The sequence below is a fragment of the Trachypithecus francoisi genome, unplaced genomic scaffold (assembly GCF_009764315.1).
Source record: "Trachypithecus francoisi isolate TF-2019V2 unplaced genomic scaffold, Tfra_2.0 Lachesis_group4, whole genome shotgun sequence".
Classification (NCBI taxonomy): Eukaryota; Metazoa; Chordata; class Mammalia; order Primates; family Cercopithecidae; genus Trachypithecus; species Trachypithecus francoisi.
This window is the reverse complement of record NW_022681469.1, coordinates 83,888,949-83,911,999: the sequence shown is the minus strand read 5'-3', so window position 1 is coordinate 83,911,999 and position 23,051 is coordinate 83,888,949. Positions and strand designations below refer to the sequence as shown.

Genomic DNA, 23,051 nt, shown 5'->3' with positions numbered 1-23,051 from the left:
AATTTTTATTTTCTAAGCAGAAATAATTTATCTGTTGTTTCTAAACCTTTTTCTTTAAATATAACAAATTTTCTTTGATCTATACTGTTGAAAGCAGTGATCAATCTGCCCAGATAGTTCTCTATTTAAAGTGTTGATTCAAACATTTTAATTGTCATGAATTATTTTTTTCAGTCATTTGTCTTCTCCTATTCTTAATAATCATTTCCATAGATAGCTTTTCCCTGTTTTAAAATAAATGTCCTTTTCCTACTATATTTAAGGATAACTTTTTACTCAGCTTTATGATATTTAAAGATCAAATATATATTCAAAAGTAATTTGTTATTTCCTTCAAGTTTGAATATACTACTTTGGTCTAATGTTTAAAATGTTTAGTAAAATATTCATTTACTAGATAAATTTGAAAATAATTCGTCACTGGGACTATAACAAAATTACACTGTAAAATATCTAAAAGTACATTTTCTCCACAGAAAAGATTTTAAGGTCTTTCCAGAATTTTCCAAAATCTACATGGCAAGGCTGAAAGATTGTTTTGTGATTGTCCTAAAATTAGCATATTTATAAAATAGAAAAATTATACATTTTAGAACATTTTAAAATCTTCTTTTACAAATTTACCACTCAGATATTTTTCTCCTTTCTAAAACAGAGCAAAACTAAACAAAAAACGTATCCAGAAAACTTTCAGATCCACAGATTTGATTTTGCAAATGCCCAGAGTTCAAAACTATATAAAATCTTCCTGTGAGTTCCTAGAGGAAACTTCAAATTTCTTTAACCTCAGAAAAATGAAAGCATTAAGATATTTCACTGAGATAGTATAATCAGCTCTGCAATGAACAACTCTTTCAGCCCAGAGTAATGATGAGTTGAGTTATAAGAGAAAACTGTAAGAGTAAAAGAGAAAGTCATTTTATTTTACATTCTTGTGACTATTTCTCATTATAACAAGGAATTATCATGTACTGAACCTTAATTTTGTTTGTTCCATCTGTTAGAAAAGATAATTGCTTCAAATAACACAAATTTCTTTTCAAGAGCTAGACTTTTCAAAGGCAGGTATTCAACCTGCATTAATATAAGCTTGAGCTCCTAAGTTGCTTGGCTATCAATATTTGTGTGATTATGGGTCAGAATATGAATGTATTACTTTGTGGATTGTTAGAAATAATCATTTTTCTAAATTTAGTTTGCTTTTTCTTAAGATAAATCCCAGAGTTACAGTCTTTGAGTGCTTTTTCCATAAGCCAGTCTCCATTGTCTAAGATTCCCAGTTACAAGTTACGCATTTTCTCCCCAGGTCAGCTGACTGTCTCATTGCCACCTCCACCTGCAGGAAGGCCAGAGGTTCTGGTGGAGTTGATTGAGTCCAGGCTTTTCTGTAGGTGTTCTTTTGATGTTCCCCCTACAAACAACTCAGTGGGATTTCGCATAGCTTGGTCTAGGATTTCTTCTCAAGAAGTCAAAGAGGAGCTGAAACAAGAGATCACAGTTCAGGCATGCTCTCTTTTAGAACTTGATGGCATAAATCTCAGACTTGGAGACAGGGTATGTTAAAAAAACAGTTGGAGTTTATTTTCATGAATATACTGATTTTCAAACACAATTTTTAAACATCATATCTTAAAAATAGATTTTATCCCCAGAGTATAAAGCACTAACTTTTTTTTTTGTTTTTTTCCTTGCAATTCTGCTAATTCTAGTGTCAACTGGATGAATCAGTGATCTTAGTGACTATATATGAATATATCATTTTAGTAATTTGCTGATTATTATTGATTAATCCTTATACATATATGTCTCTCTCAGGTTTTAAAATTATATACATTTATTCTAGAAAAAATGTTTTAATTTTTTAAATGATGATATCACTTTTTAAGTACTTTTCTTTTTTTTTGAGACAGAGTCTTGCTCTGTCACCAGACTGGAGTGCAGTGGCGTGATCTCGATTCACTGCAACCTCTGCCTCCTGGGTTTAAGCCTCAGCCTCCCGAGTAGCTGGGACTACAGGCGTGTGCCACAATGCCTGGCTAATTTTTGTATTTTTAGTAGAGACGAGGTTTCATTATGTTGGTCAGATGGTCTTGATCTCTTGACCTCGCGATCTGCATGCCTCGGTCTCCCAAAGTGCTGGGATGACAGGCATGAGCCACTACGCCCGCCCTTAAGTACTTTTTAAAACATCCTAAATAAAAAGCCTACTATACTTTTTGTTGAGGTTTGAATAAGTAATATTTTGTAATGATGGGATTTTTCTCAAACATCAAGTAAGCTTTTAAATGATTTAATTCTTTTATTATCTCTATATACTATCTATGAAGAATTAAAATTAGGATTTAAAAAATGATAATTTACACGTTTTCTCCAAAATTGAATTGCTAAGTGATTATTTTTTAATTATATCCCTAGATATTCTGTAGCGCTTCTGTCTTTTTCTTGGAGAATCCGCATGTACAAAGTATAGCCATAGAAAGCCAAGAATTTTTTGCAGGCATTAAGGTACGTATCAGTGGGGATGCATCAGAAAGATTATTCTCTGGAACTCTGTTTCCCAAACTGTAATCTGTCCATGCTGGTTTCTGTACCTCATCACAGACTGAATCAGAATGTTGAGACTCATGAGTCCCTGTATTTGAAGAAAAGCCCCAATAATTCTAATGCACAGCAAAGTTTGAGGGGTCCTGTTAACTAAAGTTGAGATGTACTTTCAATTTTTAAAGAAATATCTCAAATTAGAGTAAAGCAAAAGGTCTAGTCTTCTAATTCATTCCATCACGTAACTAAAGTTAGCCTAGTGATATTTAGTTATCATGCATTTTGGAAGACAGATCCCAGGCCAAGTAGCAGAGTCTCTGACTGGAGTAGAATTGACCCAGAGCTACGAGTTTTATGGACTGCAAAGATTGAGCTAACTAAACAGAGAAGGAGATTTGGTTGTTGCTGGTAGCACCAGACCCAAGAACTGAAGAGCTATTCTAACAGATGAGCAGAGGTGACAGGGAATTAATAAGCAGTGGAAGATGTGTGGGCAATATCAAAAGGCAGGCAAGCACTGTGAACCTGGAAGGTCTCACACACAGGACTCCAGTTGGACCTAGATTCATTTCTAGTTCAACGACAAGATGAGATAAATGATAAGATTGTGACAATAGGACTCAGGACAAGAATAAACCCTGTTTATGAATAAAGTCCATGTACACACAGTAGGAACCAGGAAAAGAAGTGGGAAGAGTGGACCACATTGTCAGAATTGCATAACTACAGTGTGAGGGGAAACAGAGGTCAAGCCTTGGGAATACAGGAACATTTTAGTTTACATTGGTTAGCATTCAGCACAGTGTCAGGGGTCAAAGGTCAGCACCCCCACCCTTGTACCGTGTCTGATTAGGCTAACAGGGAGAATATTCAGTACTAAGAAACATCTGTTTTGAGAGCTAGCAAAGACTTCAGACTGCACGAAAATATTCCTGCCTCAAAAAAGGATTGGCCTATGAATGAGAATAGGGCCAATCCTGGGTTGCAGCAGTTCTCAGGAAGTCCAACTCTGGAAATCAGATGCTGAGAAATAGGCTAAGTGTTGAGATATTTCTAGTGACAACAATAATTTGATTTATGTATTAAAAGTACTTAAGTTTCTAATTGAGATAGTATTAATCCTTAAGGAAAAACGGAGTCTTCTGTTGGTGTGTCAGTAAACATTAGCAATAAAATGGAAGAAAACAGAAATATTTCTTTCCTCTTCACTTTCCAGTGCTCACCACAGAACAGAATCATTGAAGCAGGCTTGGATATGATTTGCCAAATGTGTTGGGGAACCAAAGTGAGTCAAACTCAGAGTAGTGCAGCAGCTCCATATACTCCTGTGTGTGCTGCTTGTATTTTCATAGGTTTGATTTTAATGGTCTTGCTTAGTTAAAATATTCTAGGGCTTAAGTTATTACCAGCTCATTTAGCAAAATATGTGCTGTTGAGAAAAATGCCCTTTCAAAATTGTGCCTTAGAAATAAATTATATTTTAACATAATTTTTCTACATATTTTCTCATACCAGCTACAGCCTGAATTGAGCACTATATCAGAGGATGGGAAAGAATACTACCTGAGGATAGAAAGCACAATTCCTATTATTTGTTCTGAATTTAGTGAGCTTGATCAAGAATGCAAAATCTCATTAAAATTGCAAACTATTGATCAAGGTAATATACTAACTTTATTTAATCTTATTATTAGATTGCGAACAATAATGCTTTTTTTTCTGTAGGAAAAGTCACTGGAGTGTACTCATATAATAAATCATGTCGCATGTTGACCTCAAATTTTAGCCCAATCATATTACTAATACTGGGCCAAATTGATGATTGCCAAAGCAATTTGCATTTCTTCTTCTTGGCTGAAAGCATACATTTAAAAAAAAAAAGAAAAAGAATCGCTAATAATCTCCTCTTCATTATCATCTTTCTCCTCTCGCTCCTCTGTTTTTCTCCTATTTTTTTCTTAGTCTCCTGTTTATTCTTCTCTTTGCGTAGTTTACAGAAATGGAGGGAAAACTGCTCTTTAAGATTTTTCAAATAATCCCCAATGAGGGACATTTGATAAGTTACGTTAAAAGTTCAAGCTTATGAAATATAGATCTCATAATGCATCCTTCAAGCTTCTTTCCCTAGTGTACATTTATGTTTGGGATCTCGTGTCTTAAAATTCTTCTATTTCAATTACTAATTATATGGATGTTGTGATACATGGCCACGTATGTGTCGATGGGTAGAGTGAGGAAATCCTCCCACATAACAAGATAGAATATGCGAGGACAAACCATGCATAGCCGTGATTGGCTTGATTATCTTCTTTTTCCCACTGAGCCTCTGATGTAGAGATCAAAGCAAGTTGCAGATACATAAATTAAAATGTAACCTTTAAGAGACATTACAATTTCATCAGCATACCACATACATTTTCACCATAGAACATACATTGTCTTTAGTAAATATACCAAACACAAGGTATCTATAGACCTTCATGTCTATATTATAAATAATTAAATCAGAGAAACAAGAGGATTAAAAAATGCCAGGAGAGAGAGAATCATTTGGAATGATGCACTCAAGAAAAGAGATGGCTAAAGAGATAGAGGAATTAAGAGCGGTCATCTTAGGATTGTTGACAGTAAACAGGCTCAGATAATACCCACTGACTCACTCAGGTTTCAGAAGCACCATGAGCAACACTATATTTTTAATTACAGCCCAGACATATTAAATTATACCCTCTCTCTTGGACTATTTGACACAATTCTACTTCAAGTTAGCTCTGAAAAGCATATTATGCAAATATTACTACAGTTTATGGAGAGAACAGAAAGAGGATGATGTTAATTGATGTTTTCCAAAATCATGTCAGTCAAAGATTTCCTTCAGTTACAGGTATACTTTAAAATATATTTTCATGCTTTCAATTCTTTCAACAAGGCATGCATTGCTAAAATAATATAATAATAGCCTAAATATATTTCTACATTTTAGAAGTTTGCATGCATGTTCTCTTTCTCTGAGAATTAAAAATGGCTTTTGTTTTCTGAAGAAAAAATTCTGGATTTCATTCTGGATACTCCTCATTTTGTCCTCTTTAAGTACAGTAGCATTAAATCTTTCCTTTCACAGGGAAGCAGTTGGTGTCTGAGTGTATTTCTAAACAGACTATGCTGCTATTCACAGGCTTAAAGAGAACAACCCCTCATGTGTTGACTTGGGGAATTGATGTTATGGGCTATATCTAGGCTAGAAATATTCTGTATTCACCTTAGAGAGTTGGTTAAGAGTTTGAATGTTTCTTTTATTTTTTATGTGCATGGGGAAAGTATATATTTCTAAAAAATAGTTCAGTGTGCTTATATCTGATTAACATAATTTCATACCTTAAAAGTCTGTATGGAAGAAAAGAAGATAGAACATTTTTTAACAACTTTTTTCTTTTTTGATTCTTAGGAGGACTTTGGAATCATTAATTGGATATGATAGTATAATTCCTCTATGGCCAATTTTGGGGGCAAATCTGTTCTTTTTGTTTAGTTATACAAATTCCTGCAGTTCTTTTCTCTTTTTTTGCTACAATTTCCTTTCCAAATTATCTTTTATTCTTTATTACCGAAGTGAGGGAGCATCTCAAGCTTGTGAATATATTGGGATATTTGGGAAGTGAAAGAAGACAGCTTGTTATCATTACGAGATCATCTTCATTTGTTTTGATTTTTCTATTTTTTGAGATGATAAGCCCTTTATCAACAATTAAAAGCCATTGCTACTATTCAACAATGGATGGAACATGAACACATATGCTAAGAAATATTGCAGAAGTATCTGGGCCCAAGGTGCAAATCTTAGACAGAAAAAATCCTATTAGTATATATAATATTGTAATATATGTAATATGTAAAAGAATAAATGTTATTTATTCTTTTTGAATTTCCTTCAGTTGCATACAGGTTTATAACCTAATTGAAAATCATAATATGTATTTATGTGTACATATGTATACATTATAGTTGATTAATTCTTTGTAAAAATCAGGTAGGTTCAATAGCTTTGGCTTAATTTAGACAAAATTTGGAATATGCTTTAAGAAAGAGAAAATAATTTGAGAATAATCTTTCGATTCAATGTTTCATGTTAATTAATTTATTACATGCTTTGGTTAGTATATTCTCTTGGAAATTTTTAAACCTATTTTTTCATTATATAGGTAGAGAGCACCTAGGCTTAAATTTGGCACTGTCCTCCTGTCATGTGGACCTTCACCAGACATCTTCCTGTGCTAATGGAACCTGTAGCCACACTTTTGTGTACTACACTGCTGTCACAGATTTTTCTCGAGATGGAGATAGAGTTACAAACATTGTAGTGCAACCAATAGTTAATGAGGATTTCCTGTGGAACAACTACATTCCAGACAGCATCCAGGTTTACAGATTACAAAACTATTACTGCAATTGAAGCTTTAAGAAGAAATGTGCATTTTATCATTATGTCTTATAAACTTTTTATGTAAAACATTTTTTGGTAAATTAGTTTTTAAATGATTCAATTTTAATAATTTTGATAAAAACAATACTTAAAAATTTGTTGAGATTGCTAAGCAATTTTTTATGTATCACTAAATATAATTAATGATAATATTTACCAAAAATATCTTTGCTTTTAAGATCAAAGTAAAGGATGTCCCAACTGCTTACTGCTATTCATTTACTGACCCACATATAATTACATTTGATGGCAGGTAATTTCCTGAAAGTTTCTTCTTTTAGTAGTTTTGTTTGCTTTGATTTTGTTGTTTTATTTTAAACAGCATATTGTTTTATAATTTTTTAGTTCTAGTCACGGAAATTAGACAGAAAGGCATTACTGACTTGTTTCAAGATACTAGTTTATGCAGTTTTTTTGCCTTAAAATCTAATTCTTAGTAAAAGACATCCATTACTTGCAAGGCTGAACTTGTAAAAGCAAATATTATTACAAATGCAGAGAATCTTTTTTGCTAGACGCTTTTTAAATTTTTAATAATGATTAAATTATTTGCTCTAAAGATGTTTTAGAACATTTCCATATGATATTAAAACAATGTTTAAGTTTGGGCAAAATGATTAAACATATTAGAATTATTTTTTAAACTAATTACTCCTAAGCCTTGACAAGAATATTCAGGAAAAAAACTATTATAAATATTATAGATACCTGGATATTTGCCTCTGGAATTTAAAGTAAAATGGGCAAAAGACCAAAAAGTAATCTAAACTATTTTGTTATTAATATCTGCATAGAAAGATTTAAACTCAGTTATATTCTTCTGAGAGATTCATGATTCTGAGATGTCTGTAAGGAAAATGATAAGAATGTCTTAGTGTTGCATCAGTATTTTTTTCATGATGCAAGATGGTTTGTGGTTTGCCTAAAAATGTGTAATAAGATCATTGTCAGTAAAATTATTCAATATGTAGAAACTATTCTATAAAAAAATTGTTCTCCAATGGTGTCAACAGGTGTTAAGAACCTGAAGGAACTGATCTCACAGGCAAGAATCCTTTATGGCTATAAGTAAAGGCTTAGACATTTTAGTGGAAAAACCTCAAGAAAGCGTAGTAGTGATGAATTTATTCTGACAATTCAACAAGATTAATTATGCACCAAGTAGGTGAAAAGCCAAGTTCTAAGGACTGGGATTATTGAACAAAACGAACATTCTCTATCCTCATGGAGCTGGCCTTTGCAAAGGTGAAGAGAGATAGAAACACATTTAATAAGTAAAATACAAAGTGTGTCTGAGGAAGATACTTGCTATGAAGAAAACGAAATTGGGTGGAAAGGGAAGGCTGAAAAGAGGGGTTGCAATTTATATTACAATAGAGTGGTTATGAAAAGCCATTTGGTGAGGGTGACATTTAACAAGTATTCAAAGATAAGGGAGATAGCCACATGGGTACACATATGGCGAGAAGACCATTGAGCCAGCCTGCCCTGCTCAAGGAGAGCAGCTTGACTGGAGTGGTGAAAGGGAAGAAAGGAGTAGTGGGAAAGCCATTTGGTGAGGGTGACATTTAACAAGTATTCAAAGATAAGGGAGATAGCCACATGGGTACACATATGGCGAGAAGACCATTGAGCCAGCCTGCCCTGCTCAAGGAGAGCAGCTTGACTGGAGTGGTGAAAGGGAAGAAAGGAGTAGTGGGAGAGATTGAGGCGTTTATAGCTACTTTGTTTCCTTCAGTGCACACAACAAAATGCTCATGATACGTAAAGCTATTGCAAATCAATAACATACTACTGTGATATTTTACACAATTTTTTAATGCAATTGCCTTTTGTTAATGATAGGGTATATGATAATTTCAAGACTGGAACATTTGTGCTTTATAAGAGTATGTCACGTGATTTTGAAGTCCATGTACGTCAGTGGGACTGCGGAAGTCTTCACTATCCAGTGTCATGTAATTGTGGGTTTGTTGCCCACGAAGGAGGTGATATAGTCACTTTTGATATGTGCAGTGGTCAGCTACGTGAATCACAACCATATTTATTTGTAAAAAGCCAAGATGTAACCAGGAATATCAAGATAAGTGAATCTTACTTAGGAAGAAAAGTCACAGTATGTATGATTCTTTAACATTAAAAGTATTTTTCCTTTCTCTCCTTTCAGATAAACATCTCTATTAAATTAGGAGCTATCATTTCTCAACATTAGTTTGTTTAACAAAATAGCATTTATATTAACCATCATCTTAGAGGGAATACTTTGTTTTTTCACTTACCACACACAAATAGACACAACATAGTTAAAACCATGTAAAATTTAAACTGCCGTATTTAAGATTTTAGTATGACAACTTGGTGAATTATTCAATAAAATTATTTTTGACAATGTGTAATAAGTAGTATATTAGACAGAGATGACAGACATAATTAAGAATGAATATTTAGGAATAATTAACCAGTTTTTGAAATGAATATTGTGTGGTACTACCTAAGGAATGGGCTGGTAGATAAGTGTAATAGAATATGAAGTCAGGAAACAAACCTAAGCTTATATATTCACTAATATTTTTAATTCTTTTTCCTTTACTCCTGGCAAGCTAATATTTTTTTAAAGATTATACTTCATATCTGTGAGTAAACTATTTGTATTTTCAGGTCATAGCCACCTTCCACTCATCTTTCAAACAAGTAATTCCAAGTCAGTGAAATTTAAATTTAAATAAAAGTATTAAAAATTTAAGTTTATGTTTGTATAATATTTACTGAAGTGAAAAATCATTTTTGAAAATACATTATGTATTTGAATTCCACCACTGAAAACCAAAATGCAGTTCAAAAATTGGGAAAATATTTGCTACATATAAAACATAGGTCAGATAGAAAAAACTCATGCATCACTAACGTATAATCAGCATTCCGATTAAAATGAGCAAATATAAAAAACCTTTCCACAAAGGAAATAAAACTGATATGTTCAAAAAAGTACAAAAACCAATAAAAATACGAAAAATTTAACCTTATTAGTAGTCAAATAGATGAATAAATAAATAAAGATTGAACATCTCGCATACAATATCAAGAAGAGTAGAGATAGTACATTTAGTAACAGTCTTTCCAGGGAACATATATATCATATATAACCTGCACCTATGTGTGCTATTCTGCCAAGAAATTTTACTCCTGGAAATTTATTGTAAAAAAATAGTTAAGGATGTGCATATCCCCAGTGATGTTTATTGTATCTTTCCTTATAAGAGGAAAAAGTTATGGTTAAGTAGTGATCAATAAACAGGTTTAACTAAAACTCTAAATATAGTGATGTCATATAGTAGAACACTTTGTAGTCATGAAAATGATGGAGTAGGTGAGTGGGTTTATTGACAGGCAAAGATATGCCCAAAATATAAAAGAGGCTTTTGAAGAATTTGCACCAAAATCTTAATATTAGCTACCTTAAGTTGGTTTGGAATGTAAAATTTGTGTTTTTTAAATAATTTAATGTAACTAGCACAGACCATTTTTGTAAAAAAGAGAAAAAAGAGCTATTTTTAATTTTAAGAAAATTAAAAGGGAAAAAACAACCAGAAGAGCACACACAGTGGTGTATCTTCAGTGATTTTAGAAGAGATAGCTTCTCCACGTATACAGTACATCAAAGTGGCCGGTCTGGAAGAGGTGATATTCCTATGATGGGAGAGGTGGTTCACAGTTAGATTTCACAGGCTACTAGGGTCATTCAGCAAACTCTCCTTGCTCAGATTGCCAACTCCTCAAACTACCTTCTAGTTATAATTTAGCTTCTGTTTCTGTTTGTCTACTGGCAGCTAGAGAATGCTAATTAGCTGTAGGAACATGTACTCCTCTAAAATTATAGTCATCTGTGTAAATTAATTACTTGTCAATCTAATTCTGTATTAAATAATTATCAGAAACATTACTTGGTAAACATCTTCCTCAATATTTGTAATGTATTAATTGTATAAATTATCTCATTTTAGTTTAAATTATTTAAAGAAAGAAGTTGCAAGCAATATATTTCAATAAAAAGATCAGTATGGTCCTCAAATTTCAGGTCAGCAATATGCAAAAACCCCTATTTTGACTTAGAATGTTAAGAGGAAAGTTGTAGTCAAGAAAATCAGTATTTTATTCTCTTTTTATATTGAGGGAATAACTATTTCTTACTTTTTAAATAATAGATTTTTCTTAATCCAGATTGAATATTGCTTCAACATCTTTTATTTCTGTATTGTTTATTTCTGTTTTTGAGATCTGGTTTGCTTCTGGGGCTTTCATCCGTGCTGATGTTGGTGAATGGGGCATGAGTCTAACGATCAGAGCCCCTGGTGTAGATTATAGAAACACTCTGGGACTTTGTGGAACCTTTGATGAAAATCCAGAGAATGATTTCCATGACAAAAATGGGATCCAAATTGATCAAAATTTTAACAATTATGTTGCTTTTATTAATGAATGGAGGTAAGACACTATTTTTCCACTTGCGATTGTTTTAAAATTAGACTTAAAACGAGTGGTGGCTCAACACTCTGCTTTTTTGCAACACATATTAGGAAAAAATGTCTATGTAGAAATTACTATTCTTTCCTATTTTCCATCTGGAAGGATTTTACCAGGAAAAAGCATGTTTGACACACTGCCAATTTCTTTGACGTCACCTGGAAAGCCATCCTATTGTAGCTGTTCAGTGGACACTGTAGCGTATCCGTCTTCCAATGATCTGGGCAGTGTTTCTCAATCAGAAATTGTCTCGGATTGCAAAGATCTCAGTCATGTCAGCTTACCTTCTTTGATACCAGAACTAGATGTCACTTCTGAATATATTAATTCAGACACTCTTGTCAGAGAGATAAACAAGCATACATCTCAAGAAGAATATAATCTAAATTTCTTTCCACAAGACAACAACCACATAAACCTGACTAAACTAGGCTTAAATGTACAAAAACATCCTGGAAATGAGAAAGAAGATGCACTAAAATATTTGGACACTAAGAAATATGCACAAGGCCAGGAAAGCCCCAGCCAAGAAATGAGGTACAATCGACAAAACAGACGGAAACGGCAAAACTTTTATGAGTTCCTTCCTTTGTTTGCTTTCCCGAGTCTCAGCCAAACGGATCTGGAGGAACTTACTTATTTTTTCCCAGAGGACCATGCTGAGGATGTACAGCAAGAGTTTGTCCCCTCTTGGCCCACACCCTCTGGCCTCACTGAGTACAGCACTTTGACCCTCTGTCAGCAGACTCTAGCCAACTCCAGCATAGGAAGGCTCTGTCTTGCTTTTCTTGGCAAGAGAATAGACAGTGTTATAGATATGTGTGTGAAGGATGTTCTGTTAAAAGATGATCTTAGCTGGGCAGAAGCAGGTGTGGCCCTTTTAGAAAATGAATGTGAAAAGAGAATTGTGGAGGAGGGGAAATATAACACAGAAGAGTATGGAACATCAATTGAAGACATTCTCTTAGTATTAAAATGTCCCAATTTATGCAGCGGCAATGGGCAGTGTATGGAATGGGGGTGTGCATGTTCCCCAAGCTTTACTTCCTACGATTGCAGTGATTCCTATGGTAAGTAAATACTCTCAAAGTTTGATACTGCATATGATATTTCATTATAAAAATGTATTTGATCTTTATTTCACCCTCAGTATTCTAACAGTGTTTATTCAGATTTTATAGAGAAAACCTCCAAACCATAATAATTAATACATTACTAATTTTCCAACAGCATCTCATCTTATTTGGAGTAAAAGCCAAAGTAACTTATAACAGCCTAGAAGGCACAGTGTGATCTGGCACTCAGTGTCTCTTTAAACTCATTCGCTACTACTGTCACCCTGTCGTTCCACTCCAGGCCCTTTGGTCTCTAAGCTGTCCCTTGAAAATGCCAAGTTCATTTAACTTCAGGGCCTTTACACACAACTGGGCCCTCTACCTCATAGAGAATCATTATTTTCCCAGAACTCAAATTTAGTACTTTTAAAGCACTGTGTTTATATTGTTTTTCTAATTATACTAATTTACTTAAAACTATTTTTCTCTAACGCATCTATCTATACAGTAGAAACTATTTTGTCTTAATATTTTAGACAAAGAAACTGTAAAAAGTTTTGTTTCCTTTAATAAGTAAACCAGTAACTCCTGATTTCCCTCCCATTATTACCATCTTGCTCTTTTCCACCTACAGCCTTTTCCTTCTTAGTAAATGCAAACTTCATTCCTATTTGCTCACATTAGAAACTTGCACCATTTTTGCCTGTCCTTTTCCTTCATGCCTCAAGTTTAATTCATTAGCAGCAAATCCAGCTCCAACTTCAAAGCATTTCATTTCTTTCCCTGCTACAACTATAGTCCAAGCCACCATTATTTCCCCCTCGGATTATCATGGATTCTCCCAAAACTAATTTTCTGTACAGTAGCAACTAAAGTGACCCCACTGAAATGTGAGTGAGATCATGTTGCTCCTGTGTTTATATAGCCCGAATGGCTCTCCATCTCCTTCAGAGTAAAGTCCACAATCCCTCCCATGGTGTAGAAGACCCTAGGTAGTCTGAGGTTCCTCTCTCACTGAATTCATCTAGCATTCCTCCCCTAGCTCACTGTTCTTCAGCCACACGGGCAGCTTTGCTGCTCCTCAAAGGAGCCAGGCCTGCTCCCACCTCAGGATCTTTGCACTCACTGCTCCCTCTCACCGGAGGATTCTCCCACCACAGATCTTTATGATTTACGTTCTCTACTTCTCTGTTCAAATGTCTTATTATCAAAAAATCCTCTGTAGTCATTCAAAATAAACTTGTTTTTCTTACATAATTCCATGGTCTTAATCTCCTTTAATATAGTTAATATAATTATTTTTCTGTGTTCCTGAAAACAATTATGTAATATAATTTATGTTTATCTTTTTATTAGTTTTTTTTTTTATCCTCCCATCTCCATCTAGAATGTAAATTACATGAAGGCAGAAACTTTTGTTTTGTTCATTACTACATCCCCAGTACCTAGAATAATAACAGATAAATAAAAATTACTAAACATTTGTTGAATTTGTGAAAGTATGGACTGAAGTAACCCAGGCTTTAAAAAAAAATTTCATCAAGATTTTTAGGGTTCTGAATACACATGATTTTCTACCTACCGCTAGTAGAGTTGTATTCACTTAGGTTTTCCCAGTACATAGGCAAAGGGTTTAATAACTTTTACGCACTGCATTTATCCATTTTGACAACCAGATGTTACTGATACAGATGACATTTTGAAATTTTAATACATTGCATTACTAACTACTGTATTTTATTATGGAAGTATTTTTTTCTATAACCCAGCTATGTGACACAAGCCAAAATGGCAAAACCAAAATGTACTTTATTATAGTGGTAATTTCTTAATATTTGTCCTTAATTGATATAAAATAATATTAAACATTAGTGAAACCTGTGTTTTTAGGACTGGTAGTGTCTGTACTATTATTATTGGTTTAATGGTAGATACCTCTTCTAATACCAGATTACTCAACATTTAATGGCTTAATTAGTGTTGTAAGTAGCATTTTAGGTATACTTTAAAATATTATTTTCCATATGCTTTTAATTTGGGGCTTGGAAATAGTTTTTTTTTTTCTGAAATTAAAGAAATTATGTAGTATTTGTTATATTTTTTTCCAAAGACAAAGCTCCTGAAATTACAGAGCTTGGGAATGCTGGATTCTGTGATGTTCGAAAATCTAATTGTATGATGGTGAGAGTTTTTGGCAAAGGCTTCAAAGACTTACCTTCAATTAAATGTGAAGTTACTAAGCTACAGGTATGTTAATTATAGAGTTGAGAAACAATAGAGTGTATGAGATACTCAGATTAATATTATCTTGGATTAATTTGGTCTATCAATTAGCAGCATAAATCCAAACGATGTTACATCTAGAGAGCTTAACAGGAAAATGATTAAGTTACATAATGTTGACGCTTCTTTGTTAACTTTATTAAAATATCTTATAAACTTTTTATTGAAGTATAAGCTCACTATTTTCACTTATATTAAAAAGCTAAAAGAATATCAAGCTTGATTTATGTAAGCCTCTGTATTTCTTGACATGTAAAAACATAAAGAAGAGACATTGGTTTTAGCCAAGACATCTTGCATAAACTGGATATGAACATTTCCCTTTTACAAACCAAAAAATGAGGACTAATAGCATTTATTCTTTATATTTTCCTTACTATGGATTTTAGACAGAAAATACCCACCTCTAAAAAATTAGTATTTATCTTTCTGAAGGCCACAGAAACAGACATGATCAGTATGAACATTAGTATATCAAATTATACCTTATTTTCAATGATTATTTAAATGATCTTCCTTGTCTTTGTTCAAATGGAAATTTTATTTTAACGATAATTCTATGAATTTCAAAAGTATATGTGGATAAGCTGAAAACTTAAGACAGCAAAACACATTATAACATTCTTCTTACTTTTTCTCTAAATTGATGAAGCCAAATGTGACTCTGAGATTGAGAATTTACAGGAGGTAATAGGTTTGTATGTGTCTTTATCAAGTAATTAAACACAAGTATGCTAACTTCAGGATTTTATGGGTAGAGCCTTTCTAAATAAGCCATGAAATATTTTAATCCCAATGAAGTAATAAGACAAAATAGAAAGGTACATGTCAGTAATTTTAATATCACTTAAGTGACTAGACATTATATTAGTCTTGGCAAAACAAATCATATGACATCACATGAAGATTAAGTGATTTGCCAGGAAAAAAATTTGTAGATTTATATTCTGTTGGAAAGCACATTTCATACTTACCTTCAGATGCATTGTTTGTTGTGATTTACTCTCATACTACCTCCCACTTCCTCTGAACTTCTGATAATACAGAGTAAAATCTGGAATCCTCTAACACACTATACAGAAATGTATTAGTCCATTTTCACAGTGCTATAAAGATACTACCTGAGACTGGGTAATTTATAAAGAAAACAGGTTTAATTGGCTCACAGTTCCACATGGCTGGAAAGACCCCAGGAAACAAAATCATGGCAGAAGGCAGAGGCAGGCACCTTCTTCACAAGGCGGCAGGTGAGAGGGAGTTAAGAGGGAAGCTGCCACTTCTAAACCATCAAGATCTCATGAGAATTTCCTTACTCTCACGAGAGCAGCATGGGAGAAACTGCCCTCATGATCCAGTCAACTCCCACTGTGTCTCTCCCTCGATCCTTGGGGATTACAATTCGAGATGAAATTTGGATGGAGACACAGAGCCAAACCGAATCAAGAACTACGGAAAGAAAGATGTTCACTTGCCCAAACTAAAGTTAGAATGCATATCTGCCTATTTTACATTATGCTGAATTTAAGTCTGTCTCTCCTAGCCCCAGTCTTGCCCAGTGCTGGGTTTTAAAGGCTTTTCTAACCTTTCATTCATACCTCCAGTCAAGCCTGTTTAATGTGCCACTATTTTAGGATCCCCAACCCTACCAACATGGGCCCTGCTCAAAGCCTTGCATTCACTTTGTATGGAATGTGCTTGCGCTGCCACTAAGCTAATATCTTCTCCCAGCTCCCCTGTTACATGTTCAGTCAACATGAATCGATTCCTGCTCACTTTTTTAGTTCAAATTTCAGTTCCCTTCGAAGATTGGGTTCCTCTTGAAAATCTAGCATTTTGGAAATCAGATCATGCAAAATCTTTAATGACTTCCCATTTTATGAAGTAATTTTTAAAAACTTTTATTTTGGAATAACTTAAGACTCACAGAAAAATTGTAAAAATAATGCAGTTTCCAATAATTCTTCACCCAGTTTCTCCTAAAGTTAATATCTTATATATAAACCATATCCATAAAACAATTGTTCAAACCAGAAAGTTCACCTCGACACAATACTATTAATGAATTTACAAACCTTGTTCAGTTCTACCAGTTGTCCCACTAATAATGGTCCTTTTTCTGATTCAGGATCCAATCTAAGATTTTATATTGCTTTTTGTCATGTTTCTTCAGTCTCTTTCACATTGTGACAGTGCTCCATCTTTCTTTATCTTTTGCACACTTGGTTCTTTTGAATATTGTGACTGTGCTCCATCTTTCTTCATCTTTTGCACACTTGGTTCTTTCGAAGAGCACTGGCCATTTATTTTGTGGAATGTTCCTTTTTTATGGTTAGACTGAAGTCATGCCATGTTGTACAATTCTTAGTGCATCCTTTCATGATGTGATATATCTAATCATGGGCAATGTAAATTTTGATCACTTACTTAAGGGGTTTTTTGCCACGTGTCTTGACTGTAAGCTTCCTGTTTTTCCCATTGTAACTAATAAACGTGTTGTGGGGAGGAACTTTTAGATTGTGGAAATATAGGATAGCTCCTCAAACGTTCTTTTTCCTAATTTTAGCATCTAACTGTAATTTTTGCTTGTAACAATTATTACTGTGGTATTTACCACTGGTGATTTTCTATTTCCATCATTTCTTCTACACATATTATTTGGAATTCTACTGAAAAGAAGAGCTGTTCCTTGTTTCCAATTTATTTATTCATTTATTTACTCATGCCAGTATAGACTAATGGAAACTTATTTCATGAATTATAACTCAATGCTATCATTCTTTATTTGACTGTTTAAATTATTCCAGCTTTGACCATTGGGAGCTATTACAGATTGATTCTCATGTCCTTTTAACTTGCTCCCATAATTTTTTGAACAATTTATCATGTTCTGGCATCATATGATTTTCCAGACTCATATTTTTCCTATCCCAACTCTAGAATCAACCATTTCTCTAAAGACTGTAGTTCCATTTATCAAAAGGGGTCATTTAAAATCCAAGACTTGGGTGCAAGGTGTGCTTCTTGTTACAGGGTAGTTATTGCTTCTTGGCCCTTTTAAAGGGTACAGTTAGAAAATTTATGTATGGACACTTATACACACACATAACTACCTATCTGTCTGTTTATCTATTTGTCTATCATCTCTATGAGTTGATACTGATACTCCTAATTTCAATGCAGTGCCAAAAGGTTCATTCTAGCCTTCTCCTTTCTTTATTTGTAACTCTTTTCTTTACGAGTGAAAACTGGCTCTCATCATCCACAATATATTTACCCGGTTTCTCAATCTAAGTGTATATGTAAGTAATTTTCAGAAATTCTAACCCTTTCCTCCGTGAAAAACAAATTCATGAAACAAGGTCACAATATAAAGGCAAATACTAGTTTCCAAAGTGAGTTAGATTAACTATTTTCCACTCTGTTTAGAGTGGTTATCTGTTTTATTTATAATACAATTGGGTTTTAAAAATATTTGTCTTCCATTTTGAGTTTCTTCCACACTCTGGTTGATTTTAGTTATTTAATTATTTGGAGGAAATATGAAATATTATCATAGTTCCAAGAGTCGAAGCTATACAAAGGCATACACATAGAATTGTTACTTTCTTGTCATCCCTGTCACCTGCTTTCCATCACTCCTTCTTTTCATTAAAGTATGTTTCTACTGTCATTATTTTCTGGTTAATCCTTACTATATTTCTTTGGTACAAAAAATGGATAGATAACTCTTTTTTATAAACAAAGTGTAACATGTTTTACATGCTTTTTTCTACTTTTGTGTTAGTAGTTTTAGGCAAGTTTTTAGCTAGATATTCAACCACTTAAGCATTTCTTTTACTTCCTCTCCTAAAGCAGTCAAGACTCTACAAAATCCTATTTTAAAGTTGCTAATTTATAGGATTAAATGCAAGATGTTTATCCAAGAAATGGATGGCACATTATGATTTAGCTCTTGTGTCGACATTTGTAGGCTTGAACTTCTTGTTTATGCTACTCTGTACATCCCTGTCTTTTTCATATACTATTCTCTCCATTCATGTGAATTGCACTCTCTCCACCTCTGCTCCCAGTGTCCAAATAGCAGTCTCCTTTTTTATTTTCAGGAAGAAAAGTATTTGATTTTTTGAAGCCTTCTTTGACTGTGCTAGTTAGTTAGACTTAATAATTCCATTTGTATTATGTCCTATTTGAGTCTTTTTTAATGCAATCATAAAATTTTATGCTGTCTGTCATTTTCTTTGTGATCTTTTTGCACTGAGATATTTTCAGCACATGATATATACTCACAAAATGTTGATGAATGAAAAGGAAATAGAACACTGTATATTCCTCATTTTGGTTAGGCCCCTCAAAACAGAAAGTTGGAAATAATCTCTATATTGCCAGCCACTGGCTGCAGTCTTCTTTCTACACAAGAAACCAAGACCCTACATTCACCTAAGTGTAGATAATCATGACTACTCTGAGAAATCATTGCCATTCTTTCTCTACAAGAGGGAAACCACTGATAGATCTGCTAGGCTAGACTCTGCACACTCCCTTAAATATGAAGATTTGCAACTCACTCTTTCAATCATCAAATCTTCAAAAGTGTAATTTCTATTAGCGGCAGATTAGAGTGATCATGTTTTCCTTTCCTTTTCCTGCTGACCCACAATATTGAAGCATCAGCATGCTCTATGACAAATTCTGAGTGGTTGAAAACATTTTACAATAATAAATTTCAAAGAAAAATCTAAATCTAAATTTTGACAGCAAAATACAGCTTTTGGTTTCCTACGCAGTTATCAGTACCTGGAACATTATTCTGGCTTCTCCTCTTTTGGCACCAACGCATTTTCAGTACTGAAAAATAATACTAAAAGTGTAGCTTAAGCATGATATTTCACTGAGTTATTAAGTAGGGTGAACTAGATAGAGTTTATTTAGTTTCAGATTACTAATAAACTAATGAGCAAAAATATTTATTATGAGGATGGTATATTTCTTAGCAAATCAAGAACAAGAAAGTAGCTGAATTCTCAAGAAAAATCTTGAACACCATGAAGACTCAGTATGTGTGCACTGTGTGTGTGTGTGTGTGTGTGTGTGTGTGTGTGCGTCTCAATTCAGCTTTTGTTTGTGGGCTTCATTTTCCCATTTCACTATATACTGGCTTTCTCTCCATAGTGAAAAAATGGCCACCAACCACTCCATAGTTTTGTGTCCTGCAACTCAAGCCATCAGAGGCCAACTGACATGACATCGCCATTGGCACAAAGTTAAAATATCATGAGTAGTTGAAATATTGGCCTAGCTTAGGTCCGCCCCTGCACCAGTCAGGCATAGTCAGGGAGATTGGTCATATAGGAATATGAGAGACCCTGGGAGCTGTGTAGGGGGCAGAAAGGACAGTTTCAAGTAGATGAGGTGGTGGAAGCTTTTGCAGGAGAAATGAAGGAATTTCTGGGCAGAAAATCAATCCACTGTGTATCATCTATGTATCAAGTGTTTCCTCTTGCTACAAAAGTCATCACATAGTGATCCATTGTAGATGACCAATATTGGTAACTTCTCTGATTTGAACTGCCAAGAAATGCATGATTCATTGGGAGCAATTTGCATCATATTATCATATATATGTTTTCCATTATTCTGAATAAAACTCACTCCCAATATGACTTTAGTTTCTCTGTTATATATTACATTATACTAGGCATGTATCTTAAATTTATGTTTTGATTATATGTAATTTACTAATAAAATATTTCCATAATTTAACAGAAGTTAATTGCTTTCTCACTATGTCCTCAGTATAATAGCAGTGAATGGATGCCTGGAGAACCCATCTATACACAGACTGTTTTCCAAAATAGCAGAGCTGTTGATTGTCAGCTGCCCACTGATGTTCAGCAGTTTGATACCATGGATCTGGTGGGTGGGAAACCAACTGGGAAGTGGCAGTTGAAGGTAAAAAATAAAAAAGACATCTTCATATTTATAAACAAAGTAAATACTCATATATAACATTTCATAATGAATTTAGAACATTTAGAACAAATCATCTCATTATGGAACTATTATGTTACAGATATCTAATGATGGTCATAAATTCAGTAATCCCAAAATAATGGTCATATATGATGGTGCTTGTCAAATTTGTGGTCTCTATAAAAATGACTCATGTACTATAAAGGTATGTATTTTTTTCATTTATTTTCACATTTACATCATAGGTATTTTCTTTTCCTATGCTCTTGGCACATTAATTGTAGTTTTTTCACTTTCATACCAGAAAAACTAATAGAGAAAAGCCTTCCTCAAGTTTATATAAGGGTAACTGAAATTGTTACTCTGCCTGCTAGGAAGAGGTTCCTACCTTTAATATTTTGAAATGTCAGATTACTTCTAAAAAATTGTAAGAGGAAGTCCAGACTAAATTATTTACTACTTCACTCGTACCTACATTGTTTTTTCAGTAGTAATAATGACTTTCCAATAAGAGATCTCATGTTGTTACCTAGTCTTCTTTGCATCAAATGATGTACATTTGGTTAAAATTTGTAAAATGTATAAAATTGATATTTTTATGGGGAGTATTTCCTGGCAACTAAGTTTATTGGAGCATGTAAATACCTGCCACTTGATGGATTACAGAACAGCAGCGCAGCCTGAGCTGAGTTGCAATCGCAACTTCTTTTCAAGCTATATTCAGCCTACCGTATTTATCAGAAGGGCTGTCTCACATGTGAACTGCTGACTCAACAGACTCCATGGGTAAAATATCTCTTGACTCTTCAAAACTGAGGTGCATCCAAATAATATTTATGTACATGAAAATTTTAAAGTATTATTTTTTCTAAGTTTAAAATGTATTTTCTTGAGATTAGTCATCAGACCAAATCTCTGGTTTTGAGAAATTGTTTGATTTTTATTTTTTCCCAAATATTTCATTTCCATATATCCATAAGTACTTTGAAAATATTATTATTCAAGATTGTTTTCTCCTCCTGGAGCTATTTTGCTGTAACTTTTGTGCAATTTTCCAAGTGATATTAAAGGAGATTTTGTAAAATGAGCTAAGTTTATATCTCCTGAATAAAATTTAGTCTTCTCCCCAAGAATACTTGCTACATTTAATGCTCTTTCTGTGCTTGTCAGCATCTCTTTCACATGTTTGGTGTAATGATATCCATTATCAAGTGTGGATAATTATGCCAAGGATCCGGTCTAGTTGACTGTGTTCACAGACCATAGTGGGCTGCTATGGAAATGGAAGATAACTATAATCTAATGTGATTTTATAAATTGTGGAGAAAAAAAAAGAAGTTGCTTTTATTTCTTTATGAATAAAATACTCCCAGAATGAGTTCAGCGGTGAAAAATACCAAAAAAGAGAGTTTCTCCCATGTTATTTATAAATTATAAGCTATAACTTTGTAAAGGTAAAAGTTATATACACTTTCATTACCTCCAAATTGATCAGTTTTATAGACATTTACATATTCAGGTAATTTGTTTTCTTATATTCACTTATGATTACAGAGTATCAACATAGATGTATGTGCTTTCTTTGGAATCATCAGTACATGTACTGCCATCCTTCCTTGTACAGTTTTTTCTATATGCTAACTATAGGTGTACTTTTATTGATGTTTTCTTTTTTAAAAATTTTCCATTAGGATAATGTTTGCATTATTGATGGACTCTGCTATGTTGAAGGAGATAAAAATCCAACCAGCCCGTGTTTGATTTGTAGACCCCAAATTTCAAGATTTACTTGGTCATTTTTAGGAAGTAAGTTATTCTTTATTAATCCAAATATTTCCTATACGAGACATTTTAAAAGTGGTTTTCAGCCAGAAGTTACATAAATGTGTTTAAAATGAATGACCTCTGTGTTTAATTTAGCATCTCTCCTAACTGCAAAATTTACTTTGAGGATATAGGATAGATTTTAATATTTGATTAGGAAAGCATATGTGATTTATTAATGGAAGAAATGGGAATTATTAACTCAGTTACACACAATTCCTATGCTTAGCTTTACCTCTGTTCAGTTTTGTGATGTTATTAACCATTTAAGCTCAAAGGCCATGGATTCAGCGCCTGTTAAACAAGGTATCTGGACTCAGTAATCTATGAAGTGCCTTCCAGCACTACTGTTGTGTGATGTGATGAGTATAATATTG

At 33.5% G+C, this 23,051-nt stretch overlaps 1 protein-coding gene across 1 annotated transcript in view; it reads left to right on the top strand.

Moving 5' to 3' along the window:
* The window catches only part of VWDE (von Willebrand factor D and EGF domains), a 78,098-nt gene that overhangs the window by 28,749 nt on the left and 26,298 nt on the right, over nucleotides 1-23,051 (top strand). The window contains exons 5-16 of the mRNA XM_033192100.1: nucleotides 1,307-1,554; nucleotides 2,416-2,505; nucleotides 4,057-4,201; nucleotides 6,741-6,958; nucleotides 7,201-7,274; nucleotides 8,867-9,137; nucleotides 11,295-11,503; nucleotides 11,648-12,612; nucleotides 14,708-14,844; nucleotides 20,674-20,829; nucleotides 20,951-21,055; nucleotides 22,542-22,656. Coding sequence (XP_033047991.1) covers nucleotides 1,307-1,554; nucleotides 2,416-2,505; nucleotides 4,057-4,201; nucleotides 6,741-6,958; nucleotides 7,201-7,274; nucleotides 8,867-9,137; nucleotides 11,295-11,503; nucleotides 11,648-12,612; nucleotides 14,708-14,844; nucleotides 20,674-20,829; nucleotides 20,951-21,055; nucleotides 22,542-22,656 — 2,733 coding nt within the window. The remainder of the gene's footprint in view (nucleotides 1-1,306; nucleotides 1,555-2,415; nucleotides 2,506-4,056; nucleotides 4,202-6,740; nucleotides 6,959-7,200; nucleotides 7,275-8,866; nucleotides 9,138-11,294; nucleotides 11,504-11,647; nucleotides 12,613-14,707; nucleotides 14,845-20,673; nucleotides 20,830-20,950; nucleotides 21,056-22,541; nucleotides 22,657-23,051) is intronic.